The sequence below is a fragment of the Uloborus diversus genome, chromosome 6 (assembly GCF_026930045.1).
Source record: "Uloborus diversus isolate 005 chromosome 6, Udiv.v.3.1, whole genome shotgun sequence".
NCBI classification, from domain to species: domain Eukaryota; kingdom Metazoa; phylum Arthropoda; class Arachnida; order Araneae; family Uloboridae; genus Uloborus; species Uloborus diversus.
The window spans coordinates 101408967-101426270 of record NC_072736.1 but is presented as its reverse complement, the minus strand read 5'-3'; the positions used below and the strand labels follow the sequence as shown (position 1 = coordinate 101426270).

At 37.3% G+C, this 17304-nt stretch overlaps 1 protein-coding gene across 1 annotated transcript in view; it reads left to right on the top strand.

Annotated features, from left to right (window-relative positions):
- Window positions 1–17304, top strand: part of LOC129224894 (uncharacterized) — a 41065-nt gene that overhangs the window by 22108 nt on the left and 1653 nt on the right. Inside the window, exons 5-6 of the mRNA XM_054859440.1 lie at window positions 2764–2880; window positions 14085–14462. Of these exons, the coding sequence (XP_054715415.1) occupies window positions 2764–2880; window positions 14085–14462 (495 nt within the window). The remainder of the gene's footprint in view (window positions 1–2763; window positions 2881–14084; window positions 14463–17304) is intronic.

Sequence of the window (17304 nt, the reverse complement as noted above, 5' to 3'; positions counted from 1 at the left end):
CCTCCTTTTTTGGCAATCTAGAATTGCTTATTGTTTTCATCACACCGTACTAGGCGCTCGTTGGTTTTTCAGAATCATATAGGTGAAAACCAAAAAGAAGAAAACGGCGGGAGGAATGGGACAGCTGCATTTATATGTCAAAACAGCGAGAAATTGTTTCTAGCAAGTCAAGTAGATGTAGCGGCTTTAGACTCTAGTTGCTACAGCTACTGAACAAGCTAGAAATGATTTTTCTCATTTTTTGTCCCTACATATATAAATACAGCTGCCCCATTCCACCCGTCATCCCAATCTTCCCGGTTCTCCCTACTTTCAAATAAGCGTATGCATGCCCCGCTATCTCCTCGACAACGACCGAGGACTAAAAGATTTAGTCGAGAGTCAAAAGATTTAAATCTTCCAAGGAACCCATTTTGCTTAGTCTCATCTCTGTGGGGTTTTAACTATCGTTTATGTTAATTAAAATATACGAAAAACGCTCATTTTTTCAATTGCCCTTTGTTTCTATCAAAATATAAACTATATCAATTAAAATCCTCGTCTGCAGAAAGATTTTCATTGAAGGAGATATGTGGCAGTGAGAAGCAAAGGGATGTAACTGGGCTTTTTAACGTTTTGAGAAAAACTCATTCGAAGTTCAGATCCTAGATAATACTTTCGTTGCAATTACTTTTCTAAATCCTGTTGTATAGCAGCACCTACCAGGGATTCTAGTTCTATATCTTAAACAGAGGAAAGGTTCTCCTATCATTTATTTGTACAGGTGATCTCAAAATTTTTAATTTTGGCAATTCACCCCTTTGCTTTTTATAACCTCATATATTCTTTCGAGTGAAGGCTGACGCACGCATTTTTTTTTTTTTTTTTTTCACGTCCGCATGCATTACATCAGGCACGAGAACCTTTTTCGATGAAATAACAAGAACATCATTAAGATAGAATTATGTCTGCGTATTCAATTCGGGAAAAACGAAAAGACTGCTTCTACTGCTTAAAGTTTTATCTGTCACTCAGACTCGGATCTATAAATTTTGGTCTCCCCCTCCCCAGAGACCAGCAGTGTATATTTGCAACGTTAATAAGCCTTAGTGCTAGTTTTTTTTTTTCTTTTGCTTTTTTTTTAATTTCTTGGGCCGTTGGGCCCCTTAAGGAGCTGACCCCCTCCTGCACTGCGGGTACGTAGATCCGAGCCTGCTGTCACTAAAATAGTTTAATGTGTACCCATCTTTTTATCCGACTGCGCGTGCGCGACGCAAAGGAGGGTAATGTTTCTATCAGTCTATGTATGTATGTCCGTTTCTATGTGGCGTTCTACAGGCTAAACGCCTTGGCCAATTTTGGTAATTCTTACGTCAATCGACTTGTCTTAACCTTGGGAGTGTCACTAAACACGACAGTAATCAAAAGTACCATATCAAAAACCAGTTGCCATTTTGTCAGTTTGAGATCGGCGCACGCTGAGTGTCGCACGCTACCTGTGTGCGACAAATACAGGTAGTTTTCACTGCCTGAATTTTTTGGTTACTAAGTCTACTAATTGGGGTCTCAATGGCTGAGTGGTCTAAGCGATTGCTTGACCCACTTGAGGCGGTGGGTCAAGACACCTTCGCTCCGGATGTATTTTCCCCTCTTTCTGATGTAAATTTGTTCATGTCTTCTTTATATGTATTCTGTACTGTAATAAAAAATAGATTATGCGTAACGAAGGCAAGACACTCAGATTGTAGTCCTCATCAAAATAAACCCGTGCAATAAGCACCAAAAGAAAGAAAGTTACTAATTTGATTTTCATCTCTAACATGTTGCATTTGTTTTTGCCTTGATTCAAGGGACTGAGTTTCGCGATGTGTACTTTCTTGAGAGGCTTTTTTAGTTTTGCGAGAAAGATTTGACTGACGACGTTTCCAGTTTCGCGTCATCATGAGTTATACAGGCTGTTTATATAGCTGTGCTGTGGTTGATTAAATTCGCAAATTTTTGCCGAAAGTCAAGCTCATGTAGCTTTAAGCCGAGTTATGTCCCTAGGTGGACTAATTATCAGTAGTTTAAACCACCGCAATTTACTTAATAAACCTCACGATACAAACAAATTCTCTCAATGAAATGACAAGATTGCGAAACTAAGTCAATGAAAATTAACTAAAAAGTGTAAAATAAAAAATTAATGAATAAAAACAAAAAACTCGACTGCGTAAAAACCAAAAAAAAAAAAAAAACTAAAAAGAAAAATGTATAAGCCCAGTAGTCTAGAATGTATTAAGTACTACTAAATAACTACACCGTTGAAATAGTTTTATAACCGTACACAGATAAGGCAAATTATAAATTCAAAAGCAGAATAGAAGGATCAACAGTCGGGGCCCATTCCTTTCTGATTCAAGGAACCCCGTAAAATTTGAATGGGCCCCGACTGTTGATCCTTCTATTCTGCTTTTGAATTTATAATTTGCCTTATCTGTGTACGGTTATAAAACTATTTCAACGGTGTAGTTATTTAGTAGTACTTAATACATTCTAAACTACTGGGCTTATACATTTTTTCTTTTTAGTTTTTTTGGTTTTTACGCAGTCGTGTTTTTTGTTTTTATTTAATATTTTTTTTATTATTTTCTGGAATGAGATTTATTTTTCGTACGAGGAAAACGTCTATGATTTGAGCAAAGGTTTTTTTTTTTTTTTTTTTTTTTTTTTTTTTTTTTTGGCAATGTGAGACTTGTTTTCATCCTTTTATTTATATATTATTATTATTATTATTATTTTCAGATTACGTTGACGTGGAAGACTCTGGTGCCATAACTTTGCACATAACTATGGTAGGACACTATGGTAGAAAGTTTAATATTAAAGTGACGCAAGTGAAATGTGCAAGTAAGGAAGCAGGTAATAATCCGTTCTTATTCTTTAAGTTCCTGTCACTTCAGATACAATAAAAATGACCTTCATATCACTAAAAAACATTTGAAAATTATTCATAATGTCCCGCATGGTAGCAGCATTAAGTCATAGCAAATCCTAGAACAGTAATATGTAGCTATACATTTAAGGACTCACTTATGACCAAACTCTCCCTCCCTCTCCACCGAGGAAAAAAATTCTGACTGTGCTAGTGGTATCGTGAATCTAACTTTTGATTTCGTCATAAAGCACGACACTTTAAATTGACCATTTGGATCCACAAGAAACTCCCAATTATCAGCGGATTGGGGTGGTACGGTAGCCGCGGATAAACGAATTTCGCAGATGATCCGCAATATGGGAACCCCTAAAATTAATCACAAAATTCGTGTATAGATGTTGAATAGAATATTGTTAAGGTGGGTGGAACATGTGGAAGGCCATTGTAACAAATAAACAGTTTTTATGAGTTCAATTACTGCATAAATGAAATAAACAAATTATTAATTAACACTTTGTTTCATTGTGTATCATATAAATTACCCTTTTAAATTCTAGATATAATCACTACTTGTTAAACTTAACTTTTGTTAAACTCTTCCACATAGCCTTGCAAGGAACAGGGCTCCTTACAAAGCCAAAATTATAAACCAGTCTTTCAACTTAAAACTACAGTTGTAATAATCAAACTATCCGCGTTTACTAAAACTACATAAACAGCTCTTTCCTTTAAACGAAACATTAAATGCTTAACATATTATAATCTTCTTCAAAAAACTCAACGAATATTTCTTGAACATCATCGTATAACTAAGAATATATTAATGGATATTATTTAAAAATTACAGTAATGAGTATTATATCGATAATAAATAAGTTGCCAATGCGTTTTTGAAATTATATATAAAAAAAAGAAAGAAAGAAACCATAGTGGCCTTTTTATCAGTCCGTCATCATTGGCCTTTGTAAGGGCAATATGTTCCTAAGAAGGCCAACCTGACAGTTACCATTTATAATATGTTTTTATTTTTATATACACTCAGGAACATTGAAAATAGCGCCCCAAGAAAGAAGAAAGTTACAATCGCGAAATTTTGCATATAAGAAGAGTTACATCTGATGTGCAAATGATACAAGTTTGGTGTCAATGCGCATGACCGTTTACCCTACAGTATCGGTTTAATCGGGAAAAAAGTGCTGTAAAAACCAGTGGATAATTTAAGATCTATAAATGTTACGATTACATCCGTATTGTCGGAGAACCTTAATGAGTAAAGGATGCCAGGTAAACGAGTTTGAAAGCATTTCTCACAGTTAAGCGAGTTTGAAAGAGGTTTGAACATCGGCATGAAAATTGCAGGTTGGTCGACGAGCCGTGTTGCTGCCCAGGTGAATCTTTCGGAGTGTTCCGTTAGAAACTGTTGGAGGCAGTGAACTCGAGATGGTACCCACGAGCAAAAAACCAGGTCTGAAGTGACCAGGAAGACCACGAGGAGAGAGGATGGAAGGATCGTGCGGCAAGGACTCGTGGATCCCACAGTGACTCGTTTCAACATGCAAGTAGACGAAGGGGTAGCAGTTGTTCCCCGAACCATTTCTAAACGTTTGCGAAAGTAAATCAGCAGTCCAAGCGCCCTTTTCGTGTACTCCCTTTATCTCCAAATCATGGCAACTCCGTCTGCAATGGTGCGAAGCCAGAGCGATGTGGGATGTCACTGATTGGCAAAAGGTGATGCTCAGTGATGAATTCCGATTCGTTCTGGGATGAACGGTATCCGCGCACGAATGTGGAGGCGCCCTGGAGAAAGGGACCACTCCACCCTTTCTATTGCACGACACACTGTCCGTACAGCGGTCATAGTGGTCTAGGAGGCTATATCCTATGATAGCCGGTCCACTAGCTGTGGTACGAGGAACCTTAACGGGCCAGCGTTATATTAAAGACATTCTGCAACCACATCTAGGACCATTCCTAAATGGCTTCTCAGGAATAATTTTCCAGCAAGATAATGCTCGCTTGCATACAGCTAGAGTTGCTCAAGACTTCTTACGTCCTTTTGAGACTCTTCCATGGCCAACGAATTTCGCAGATGATCCGCAATATGGGAACCCCTAAAATTAATCACAAAATTCGTGTATAGATGTTGAATAGAATATTGTTAAGGTGGGTGGAACATGTGGAAGGCCATTGTAACAAATAAACAGTTTTTATGAGTTCAATTACTGCATAAATGAAATAAACAAATTATTAATTAACACTTTGTTTCATTGTGTATCATATAAATTACCCTTTTAAATTCTAGATATAATCACTACTTGTTAAACTTAACTTTTGTTAAACTCTTCCACATAGCCTTGCAAGGAACAGGGCTCCTTACAAAGCCAAAATTATAAACCAGTCTTTCAACTTAAAACTACAGTTGTAATAATCAAACTATCCGCGTTTACTAAAACTACATAAACAGCTCTTTCCTTTAAACGAAACATTAAATGCTTAACATATTATAATCTTCTTCAAAAAACTCAACGAATATTTCTTGAACATCATCGTATAACTAAGAATATATTAATGGATATTATTTAAAAATTACAGTAATGAGTATTATATCGATAATAAATAAGTTGCCAATGCGTTTTTGAAATTATATATTAAAAAAAGAAAGAAAGAAACCATAGTGGCCTTTTTATCAGTCCGTCATCATTGGCCTTTGTAAGGGCAATATGTTCCTAAGAAGGCCAACCTGACAGTTACCATTTATAATATGTTTTTATTTTTATATACACTCAGGAACATTGAAAATAGCGCCCCAAGAAAGAAGAAAGTTACAATCGCGAAATTTTGCATATAAGAAGAGTTACATCTGATGTGCAAATGATACAAGTTTGGTGTCAATGCGCATGACCGTTTACCCTACAGTATCGGTTTAATCGGGAAAAAAGTGCTGTAAAAACCAGTGGATAATTTAAGATCTATAAATGTTACGATTACATCCGTATTGTCGGAGAACCTTAATGAGTAAAGGATGCCAGGTAAACGAGTTTGAAAGCATTTCTCACAGTTAAGCGAGTTTGAAAGAGGTTTGAACATCGGCATGAAAATTGCAGGTTGGTCGACGAGCCGTGTTGCTGCCCAGGTGAATCTTTCGGAGTGTTCCGTTAGAAACTGTTGGAGGCAGTGAACTCGAGATGGTACCCACGAGCAAAAAACCAGGTCTGAAGTGACCAGGAAGACCACGAGGAGAGAGGATGGAAGGATCGTGCGGCAAGGACTCGTGGATCCCACAGTGACTCGTTTCAACATGCAAGTAGACGAAGGGGTAGCAGTTGTTCCCCGAACCATTTCTAAACGTTTGCGAAAGTAAATCAGCAGTCCAAGCGCCCTTTTCGTGTACTCCCTTTATCTCCAAATCATGGCAACTCCGTCTGCAATGGTGCGAAGCCAGAGCGATGTGGGATGTCACTGATTGGCAAAAGGTGATGCTCAGTGATGAATTCCGATTCGTTCTGGGATGAACGGTATCCGCGCACGAATGTGGAGGTGCCCTGGAGAAAGGGACCACTCCACCCTTTCTATCGCACGACACACTGTCCGTACAGCGGTCATAGTGGTCTAGGAGGCTATATCCTATGATAGCCGGTCCACTAGCTGTGGTACGAGGAACCTTAACGGGCCAGCGTTATATTAAAGACATTCTGCAACCACATCTAGGACCATTCCTAAATGGCTTCTCGGGAATAATTTTCCAGCAAGATAATGCTCGCTTGCATACAGCTAGAGTTGCTCAAGACTTCTTACGTCCTTTTGAGACTCTTCCATGGCCAACGAATTTCGCAGATGATCCGCAATATGGGAACCCCTAAAATTAATCACAAAATTCGTGTATAGATGTTGAATAGAATATTGTTAAGGTGGGTGGAACATGTGGAAGGCCATTGTAACAAATAAACAGTTTTTATGAGTTCAATTACTGCATAAATGAAATAAACAAATTATTAATTAACACTTTGTTTCATTGTGTATCATATAAATTACCCTTTTAAATTCTAGATATAATCACTACTTGTTAAACTTAACTTTTGTTAAACTCTTCCACATAGCCTTGCAAGGAACAGGGCTCCTTACAAAGCCAAAATTATAAACCAGTCTTTCAACTTAAAACTACAGTTGTAATAATCAAACTATCCGCGTTTACTAAAACTACATAAACAGCTCTTTCCTTTAAACGAAACATTAAATGCTTAACATATTATAATCTTCTTCAAAAAACTCAACGAATATTTCTTGAACATCATCGTATAACTAAGAATATATTAATGGATATTATTTAAAAATTACAGTAATGAGTATTATATCGATAATAAATAAGTTGCCAATGCGTTTTTGAAATTATATATAAAAAAAAGAAAGAAAGAAACCATAGTGGCCTTTTTATCAGTCCGTCATCATTGGCCTTTGTAAGGGCAATATGTTCCTAAGAAGGCCAACCTGACAGTTACCATTTATAATATGTTTTTATTTTTATATACACTCAGGAACATTGAAAATAGCGCCCCAAGAAAGAAGAAAGTTACAATCGCGAAATTTTGCATATAAGAAGAGTTACATCTGATGTGCAAATGATACAAGTTTGGTGTCAATGCGCATGACCGTTTACCCTACAGTATCGGTTTAATCGGGAAAAAAGTGCTGTAAAAACCAGTGGATAATTTAAGATCTATAAATGTTACGATTACATCCGTATTGTCGGAGAACCTTAATGAGTAAAGGATGCCAGGTAAACGAGTTTGAAAGCATTTCTCACAGTTAAGCGAGTTTGAAAGAGGTTTGAACATCGGCATGAAAATTGCAGGTTGGTCGACGAGCCGTGTTGCTGCCCAGGTGAATCTTTCGGAGTGTTCCGTTAGAAACTGTTGGAGGCAGTGAACTCGAGATGGTACCCACGAGCAAAAAACCAGGTCTGAAGTGACCAGGAAGACCACGAGGAGAGAGGATGGAAGGATCGTGCGGCAAGGACTCGTGGATCCCACAGTGACTCGTTTCAACATGCAAGTAGACGAAGGGGTAGCAGTTGTTCCCCGAACCATTTCTAAACGTTTGCGAAAGTAAATCAGCAGTCCAAGCGCCCTTTTCGTGTACTCCCTTTATCTCCAAATCATGGCAACTCCGTCTGCAATGGTGCGAAGCCAGAGCGATGTGGGATGTCACTGATTGGCAAAAGGTGATGCTCAGTGATGAATTCCGATTCGTTCTGGGATGAACGGTATCCGCGCACGAATGTGGAGGCGCCCTGGAGAAAGGGACCACTCCACCCTTTCTATCGCACGACACACTGTCCGTACAGCGGTCATAGTGGTCTAGGAGGCTATATCCTATGATAGCCGGTCCACTAGCTGTGGTACGAGGAACCTTAACGGGCCAGCGTTATATTAAAGACATTCTGCAACCACATCTAGGACCATTCCTAAATGGCTTCTCAGGAATAATTTTCCAGCAAGATAATGCTCGCTTGCATACAGCTAGAGTTGCTCAAGACTTCTTACGTCCTTTTGAGACTCTTCCATGGCCAACCCGCTCCCCCGACTAGAACCCTATAGAGCATATATGGGATCAACTGAAACGCCAGATGTCACCGTGCTACTCTGTGCAAGATTTAGAAGTGGCTGTTCAAAATTTGGGGGCTCATCTACCTCAGGACAACATCAGACGCTTAATTAGCTCAGCGGACCGTATTGCGATATGTATTGCAGCAAAAGGGAGTTCAACACGCTATTGAAGTAGCACTGTATTTATGTCATTTCTTAGCCTGTATTTGTTTAATTGTCTAGATTTTGAGATTTGGAATCAAGTGTGTCTCTCATCTGTATTATTCTGTACATTAAATTTCACTTCAATCCAATGCTTCCTTCTTGGGGCGCTATTTTCAATGTTCCTGAGGTATTAAAAAATAATAATCACTAACCGGTTCCTAACAGTGCGTCTTGGAATATTGAATTTTAACGCAGCAGCATGTGTATTAAGTTGATTATTTTACAGTTTTCATGGCACGTTTTAACTATTTTAATCTCATGTACTTCCTCTTTTTCTATGTTTTGATCCTGACGTTCTTGAAATCTGAAATTATGCGTAAAAAATCTAATAATCTATATTATTATTGACTTATTCTTATATAGCCATATTTACAGAAATAACCTTTCCATAAAAGAAATTTAAAGACATTTCCGTAATAAAATAATTTAAAAAGAAATATCTATTCAGTCTGAGTTATAAAGTTGAATAACCCTTATAAAAATAATATTATAAACATAAAACATTTTTTAAACTTTCCCGGTATCTATTTAGAATTAAAAACTAAGTGCTCATATTTCCATAATTTGTAAATATTCCAAGCAAGACCAAATGTCAAATTTTTGATTGGCCTTACAAGGAACCACCGGCTTTCATAGGGAACACTATACTGATATTTTAACTAAAATCGAAACAGAATTATTTTTTTCTTTACTACGATAGCAAATCCTTATATGAGAATTTACATTTAAAAAATAAGATAATAATATTTTATTTACACAAAAAATTACCTTTTGTTGAGTGTGCGTATTACAATTTTGACGTCGATGACCGACGTCTACGGAGCGAGGGCCCGCACTAACAAAATAGGACGTGAGAGTCTGAGAGTCCCTGCCGCGTCTGTTTGTTTGAGTTTGATGGAGCTAGGTTTGAGTGGAAGGAATTTTTGTCATCACACGACAATAATTTTTATTTTTTTATAGTTGGCTTCAAAGGAGCGTGGTCTTCCATGGTCCATCCAATTCATCATTTTATTTGCTTTTTTCTATTTAGTAAGAAATTTGAACGAGAACAAGGAAAATTGAGGACTAAACTTACTTGGTTTTGATAATATCCGACGTAGAATTGTCTATAGAATGTAAACAAGTGCTTTCTATTGAAGGACAGTTAAGAATCTGAAACACGAAATGTCAATTTTTTTATTTATTAAGGTACACTGGTGTGCAAAAATTAAGGACGAAACGGTTTTTTCAATATAACTTTGTACAAAAGCTTTCCAAATCAACACATTTAATACCGTAAGATCCCCAATACGTAAGGATATGTGTAATGTAAGCAACACTTACTAAAAGAGAAATCAGAGGGATAAAAAGAACTTTATTGAAAAAGTAGTACAGAGCGCAACGCGACTGAAGGCTGAAACAACCCTGTGATGGGTGTCCAGCAAGAAATATCCGGTCTTTAGTAGGGGATATGATCTCCCCCGACTGCTAGGCAGGTTTCACAGCGTCTGCCCATGCTGAGAATGAGGGTGTCAATGAGTTGTTGAGGCATTGCTGCCCATTCGTCTTGCAGCGCCAATCGAAGCTCCCGAATCGTTACTGGTGGTAAGGTACGAGCTGCCAAGCGTCTGCCTAGAAAATCCCACACATGCTCGATGGGATTGAGATCCGGAGATCGTGCCGGCCAATCCATACGTTCAATATCCTCACTCTCTAAGAGCTGTTCTGCAGCAACTGTGCGATGACATGGTGCATTGTCGTCCATGAAAAGGAACTGCGGACTCATAGCGCCTCTAAAAAGACGCACGTATGGAAGAAGAATCTCGTTACAATAATGGGTCCCGTTGACTGAACCTGCGTCGAAGATGTGAAGGTCTGTACGACTACCAAGCATGATGCCTCCCCAAACGAGAACACCGCGACCTCCATACCTGTCCCTTTCAATGATGTTCGAGGGATGATTGCGGCTTCCCCGCTCTCTCCAGATGAGTATGCGATGAGAATCGCTACTCAGACTGAATCTGCTCTCATCTGTAAAGAGTACTCGTCCCCATTCATTGTCTCTCCAATTCCGGTGTTCCCGGCACCACAGAGAACGCCTTCTCCGATGGGCAAGCGTTAGAGGTACACACCGTATAGGACGTTGTGCAAACAGAGCACCACCGTGCAGTCTTCTGGAGACGGTAAAACGCGATATCGGTCGTCCAGTCGCCTGTGCCGTGTGTCTAGCGATTTTTCCCGCTGTCTGCCGCCTGTTTCTTCTGGCCTGTAAGACAATATACCGGTCAACTGCGGGTGTGGTTCCTCGTGGACGACCACTACTGAACCCCCGGATAGCTGTTCCTGTAGTTTGAAATTGTCTCCAAAGTCGTGAAATGATGCTGTGAGCAATTCCGAACTCTGCAGCCACACTTGTCACACTGCGGCCTTGCTCCAACTTCCCAATGATTCGACCTCGGGTAAAAGCATCCAGATGTCGTCTAACAGATTGATTATTCGCCATTTCTCGCTGAGGCAGCAACTCGGTGTGATTTTAACTGCTATACGGCGTGCAATCTCTTTGCCAGAAATACTGATCTTACACCGACAACATGCTTTATACTACTCGGACACTCCCCCATTACGTCTGCCTGCATATCTGCGCATGTGCTACCGTACTAGTGATGTTCCGGATATCCGTATCCGTATCCGCGGATATCCGAGGGAAAATAAAGATCTGTATCCGTATCCATATCCGTTACTTTTTTGACGGATCTTAAACGGATCATTTCTAGTCTAAAAATGTTTAAATATTTGAATAAAAGATCCTTAAATTCCGTTTAAATTAGGTTTTATTCTTTAATTAAATTATAAGGTATTATTTCAGAAGCCAATCTGTACCAACCCCCACTTGTTGCAAAAAGAAAGGGAAATAAGTTTTAAAAGTGTATATCAGTGTGTCTTTTTGAGGCATCGTAGGTCCTAAACTGATGAACCGATTTTGATAGTTCATTTTTCGTTCAAAAGGCGACTTGATCGAAAGTGTTCTTAGCTGGGCTTCGTTTTTGTAGAACTTTAATTATTAGAGATATTAATTAAAAACCGATTTAACGTTTTTCACAATTATGGTAGCAAAAACGTTAAAAATGTTGGCCCTAATTGAGAGAACGAAGTTTTCTGCGTTTGATTTTTATTTAAAACTTCCAGCTTATATACAGTAGGAGCTATAATCTTGTTAAGTAAATTTTAAGTGCAATTCTAAGCCTTTATACGCGTGATTGGTAGCGATTTCATAGTCGGAAGGAGAAAAAGCTCAGTGATTTAAAATTTTTACCTGCTTTCAGTTCATATTTGTTAAAAATATGTGTTCTGACCCGCGAAATTCATCTTAATATGAGGTCGGCTCTCTGGGACATGTTTTGTTTTTTTAATTTAATATTAGTTTTTGTTATTGGTTTGAGGTTTCTGTTATTCTTCATTTATGTTTTTCTCGGCATCCTTCAAAAAAAGTGAGACTAAATTCTCTATTTACTGTTTGTAAAGGTGTTCCCGGCTCTGTATTTCGTCGGTTGGAGAAGTTCGGTGGAATAGGTCAGCGCTGCATTTATGCTGAAATAAAATAGGAAAAATTATTTCTAGCCTGTCCAGTAGCAGCTTTACACCGAGTAAGCTAGAAGATTTTTTCACATTCCTTCTAAGCATTAATGCAGCGCTGACCCATGATTTCCAACTCTCCCTCAATTTTAACGGAGATTTCTTTAAAGAGTAAATCATAGTCTTGATTATATTTTTGCCGCAGTTGACATTTTTTGAAGAAACTGCTATTATTCTGACGGGAGTCCTTCGTAACAAATTTTACACTTGGATAATTGGGAGGGGGAAAAAATTGAGATCCGTATCCGTATCCGCGGATCTCGACACTAATGATCCGGATCCGTATCCGTAGATCTACTTTTTTAACGATCCGGCACATCACTATACCGTACATCACCTTACTTAATCTCCTGATTGGTTTTTCTGTCCGCTCTGCCTCTTCGTTCAGCTGATATGCTAATATTTCGACTTCGTCCTTGATTTTTGCACACCAGTGTAAATGCACGACGTATATAAATATTTTTTAAAGAGCACTTATAACAGTAATCAGAACAGGTTTCTTAGTTTCCGGTGACTTATATAAAAAACATGATGAACATGCATGTAAGAATTTAAAATTAAGTAGTCGCTTAGTAAGTCAGATTGAAAAATGCAAATTTACCCTGACCGTCTGTTAGCATAAATTTATACTAATAATATAAAGCTGAAGAGTTTGTGTTTGAACGCGATAATCTCAGGAACTACTGGTTCGAATTGAAAAATTCTTTTTGTGGTGAATAGTCCATTTATTGAGGGAGGTTAGGCTATATAACATCAGTCTATGACTAATAGGAGTGGAGCAGCAATAAATTGAAATCAAATCAATAATAATCATAAAGCATTTTTTGTTGCATCAATAGCTCGAACTTTTGTTGCCCGAATAGATCAATGGGTTAAGCGCTCGGCCAGCGACACTAGGGTCTCGGGTTCAAACCCGGATGCTGGCGGCAAGATTTTCAGCATTTATAATCCGGCTCATTTAAAAATTAATGAATTTATAAATCAAGAGCTTTCAATTATTTTTTTATTGAAAAAAAAAAAATTTTTTTTCGATTTTCTTGTTTAACGAAAAATGTCAATGTGGATAAGGGTGTGTAATTTTTTACTATATACATATATATATATCATATAGTATATATCATAGCGTGATAATCTTTTCCTATTCCTATTCAGAGTCACAACTGACTACAACTGTATTTATGTCGAGGACTGCATACTAAGTGCCTTGCCTCCATTATTTTATATACCGATAGATGGCAGCACCATCACCGGATCGAACAGAATGAGAATTTAGAACTATTGATCCGGTGATGGTGCTACCATCTCTCGGTATATAAAATAATGGAGGCAAGGCACTTAGAATGCAGTCCTCGACATAAATACAGTTGTAGTCAGTTGTGACTCTGAATAGGAACTAGTCCAGGAGCTAATAGTTAGCTGGTGCTAGCACCCCCAGAGGTATCGTTTCACTTGGAGGACATGGAGACCACGAGCATATTTAACGTCGCCCAGTCCCCTTTAATGACGACGGTGGGTCTTCGACTATCGAGGTTCGAACCCAGGACCCTCCGGCCCCGAATCCGACACTCTACCGATCGGGCTACCACGGCCCTGGCGTGATAATCTTAAAATAGTTTTTTAATACATTGTTGTCTTATTAACTCGGGTGAAACAGCGGGGCACAGCTAAAAATAAATAAAGGAAAGTATAAATTGTTTCTCAATATATTATTACTGACTCAGGCAACGCTGGGTATGCTTTCTAGTATAAAATAAATTCTCTGTTTCCAGCTCCACCACACTGTCTACAATACCATCGAGGCACACGAGGATCTATTAAAAGTTTTAACTACGACGAACCATCGCTATTGGGCAGCGGCTACCCCAACAACATGGATTACGTCATCTGTCTCCGGAAAGAACCTGGTTTCTGTTCTGTTACTTATCAGTTACATGCCGAAGGGCGTCAGGTGGCGCCTTTTGCAGTAGGTTCCCTCCCTGGGGGACCTGCAGGGGCGGCGCCAACAGGTCCTGTTGCAGCCGAATGTCACGACGACTTCGTACTCTTCGCTGGAGTAAGAGTTTGTTCTGGTAGAGTGTCACCAGTTACAATACCAGCCAACAGGCCCACTCGAGAGCCGAACGTCACATCCACATACATTTTAACAGGTAAAGCTTCTTTAAGTCCTGTTTTGTGGAAACACAACGTTTAATGAATATAGCCTTCCTCCCCTGTGAGATGCAGCTAGCTATACAAATTTAATGTCAAACTCACTTAAAACAATGAGAAGACTCGATACTTCCCTTATGAAAATGGTCTATAGAATTCTATAAAAAAATTCTTTAGAAATACCTATATAGAGTCTTATAGAATTATGGCCCAATTTTCTACAGGCCGTTTTCTATAGAATTCTATAGAGAAAAATTCTATAGGTTTCTATAAAATTAGTTCTATAGAATTCTATATATTTCTTATAGAATTCTATAGAGTTATTTTTATAGAATTCTATAGAACTTCCCTATAGAAAATTGGGCCATAATTCTATAAAACTCTATACAGGTATTTCTTATAGAGCCTATATAGATCTTCCTATACAGCCTCTAGATCCTATTAAGAGTCTCATAAAACACAATGACAATGCTTTACATATATAATTAATATACGTTTGACAAAACTAAATTATGCCTAAAAATATTAGGTGCAGCAATTTATTACAACGATTACACATTATTGTTAGATAAAGACACTTCATAACACTGGACAGTGGTACCATTTGGGAGTGCTAATTAAGTATTAAAACCCCTATCAATATATAAAAAACAATGTTAACACGTCCAAACTTTCGGTTATTGTTACTTACACATAAATTTATAACGCAAAAATCACTAGTAAATTAATGTCATTATCAGTCATGAGCTTTATTTAGTAAAATCAAATGATATTTCCGATGCATAATGAAGTTCATTCTGGATTTAAAATTCAAGTTTTGTTTTATAACTACTATTTATAAGTTTTTTCATTCCCAATTTGTTTAATATAACAATAAAAATATAAATATAACAAAACAACACAAAAATAATACATACTTTTAACGAATTCGGCAAGGTTCAGCCATTTTCATCGCAAAACGCTTAGAGGATCGCACGTGCAAGATGGGCGCTATCGCCGGCGCCGTTCGGGGCAGAAAAGGGAAAACAGACTGGCGCATGCGCAAAGAGATTGAGAGAAATACTACTGGCAAACTCTCGCGACAAAAAACGGAGTTGCATCTTGGAATTTTGATTATTTTATTTACTAAACCTTGACAAGAATTTTTACGAATTCTCACATTTTTAGAATTAATTTCAATGTTTAGAAGTTTTATTATTACTATAAAATAACTTAAACATTGTAAATAATAAATAATTTTTAACCTTTTATGAGTATATATTTTTTTTATTTAATTAAGTTTGATTTTTTTCATCGAACTATGACAAAATGCAAAAGTATTATTATTAAAGACCATACTACAATCCGCCCTTGTAATAAAAAATATGACCTTAACAAATAATTAATTGTTAAAACAATTATTCTAAAAATTAAATAGATTAATTAGGAATTAAACCATTTCATTTTAGGGATTAAACTTCCTAATTAATTAGGGCTTTTTAGGCTTTCCAATCTAGAAGTATTATATAAACACTAATGAAAACTATAATTATAAACAAAATGAACGAATTCTCAACTTTTTACAAAATTCTACAGTAAGGGAAGTTTTCTGAACAAATTCTATAGAATTTTATAGAATTTATTATGTATAGAAACCTTATGCTCAAATTCTATAGCAGTTTCTATAGAACTTTATAGAAGAAATTCTCTATAGAAACTTCATTCTCAAGTTCTATATGGATATCTATAGAATTATATAGAAATAATTTCTATAGGAACTTTCTTATAGACTTCTATATAATTTTCTATAGAATTCTATTAAGCTCTATCAACCATTTTCGTAAGGGTTGTGAATTGTCCATCAAGTTTTATTAAAGTATGCACTGACAATCCAATAGTGGATTGAGGAAACCATACAATTAGGTTGCAAACTGAGAGATGGAGAACAATTTAAAAGGAAGGAGGCAATTCTGCGAAAATTTTACCAAAATGAAGCCCTAAAAACTGCAATGTAGGCTTTTGATGATATAGAAGCGGTTTAGATCCCCCCCCCCCATTTTTCGGAATTCAAGTCCTTAAAACGCAGTTGCAGGCCACCTTTGATGATGTTAGGGGAGGGAGGAGGTTCGGTACTCACTTTTGGAAGGTTTTCGAAAGTAAAATCCTTAAAATTAACTAGTAGGCCAACTTTTGAGATGCTAAGGGAAGAGATAAGGTTTGAAACTTAAGTTTTTTAAAACTGAAATTTAAAAAATAAACCTAAGACAATCTTTATTGGTTCAGGGCGAACGGAGTCAGGATTCTTCTCCATCAGTTATTCGAAATTGAAATCCTAAAAACGAAATAAGCCACCTTTGATGACATTAGGGGAAGGGATACAGTTCGTGATTCTACCCCGAAAATTATTTAAAATTTTATAGGGTTACTTTCGCGAGAAAGGAAGAAACTGACTTTGGGAAATCACTTCCTCCCCTCCTTGGATATTTCCCCTTTTATTTGTTTAAATTAATAAAGTGTGGAAAACTCACTCCAATTTTTTCTTTTCAAAAATCATTTGACAGTTTTAAACCGTAAAATTTTCTATTCCGCTCCTAATATTTTTATTTGTTTCAAACGCAAGCGTCGACCGCCCCAATAAAAACTTCCAACCTTTTTGACAGAATAAAGTGCAATAACACACGTTAGGTCTCAATTTTTTACTTAATTTTATTTTAATTCCAGCCTCCTGAACATCTTTATAAAATTTTGTTTTATTTCTATTTTATCTTACCTCCAAACATTTAGCGCTACCGGGTGTGACTTTTCATTACAATATTTTGAATCTTCTTCTTCTTTCTATCTCTCTCTACTGTAACGTCTATT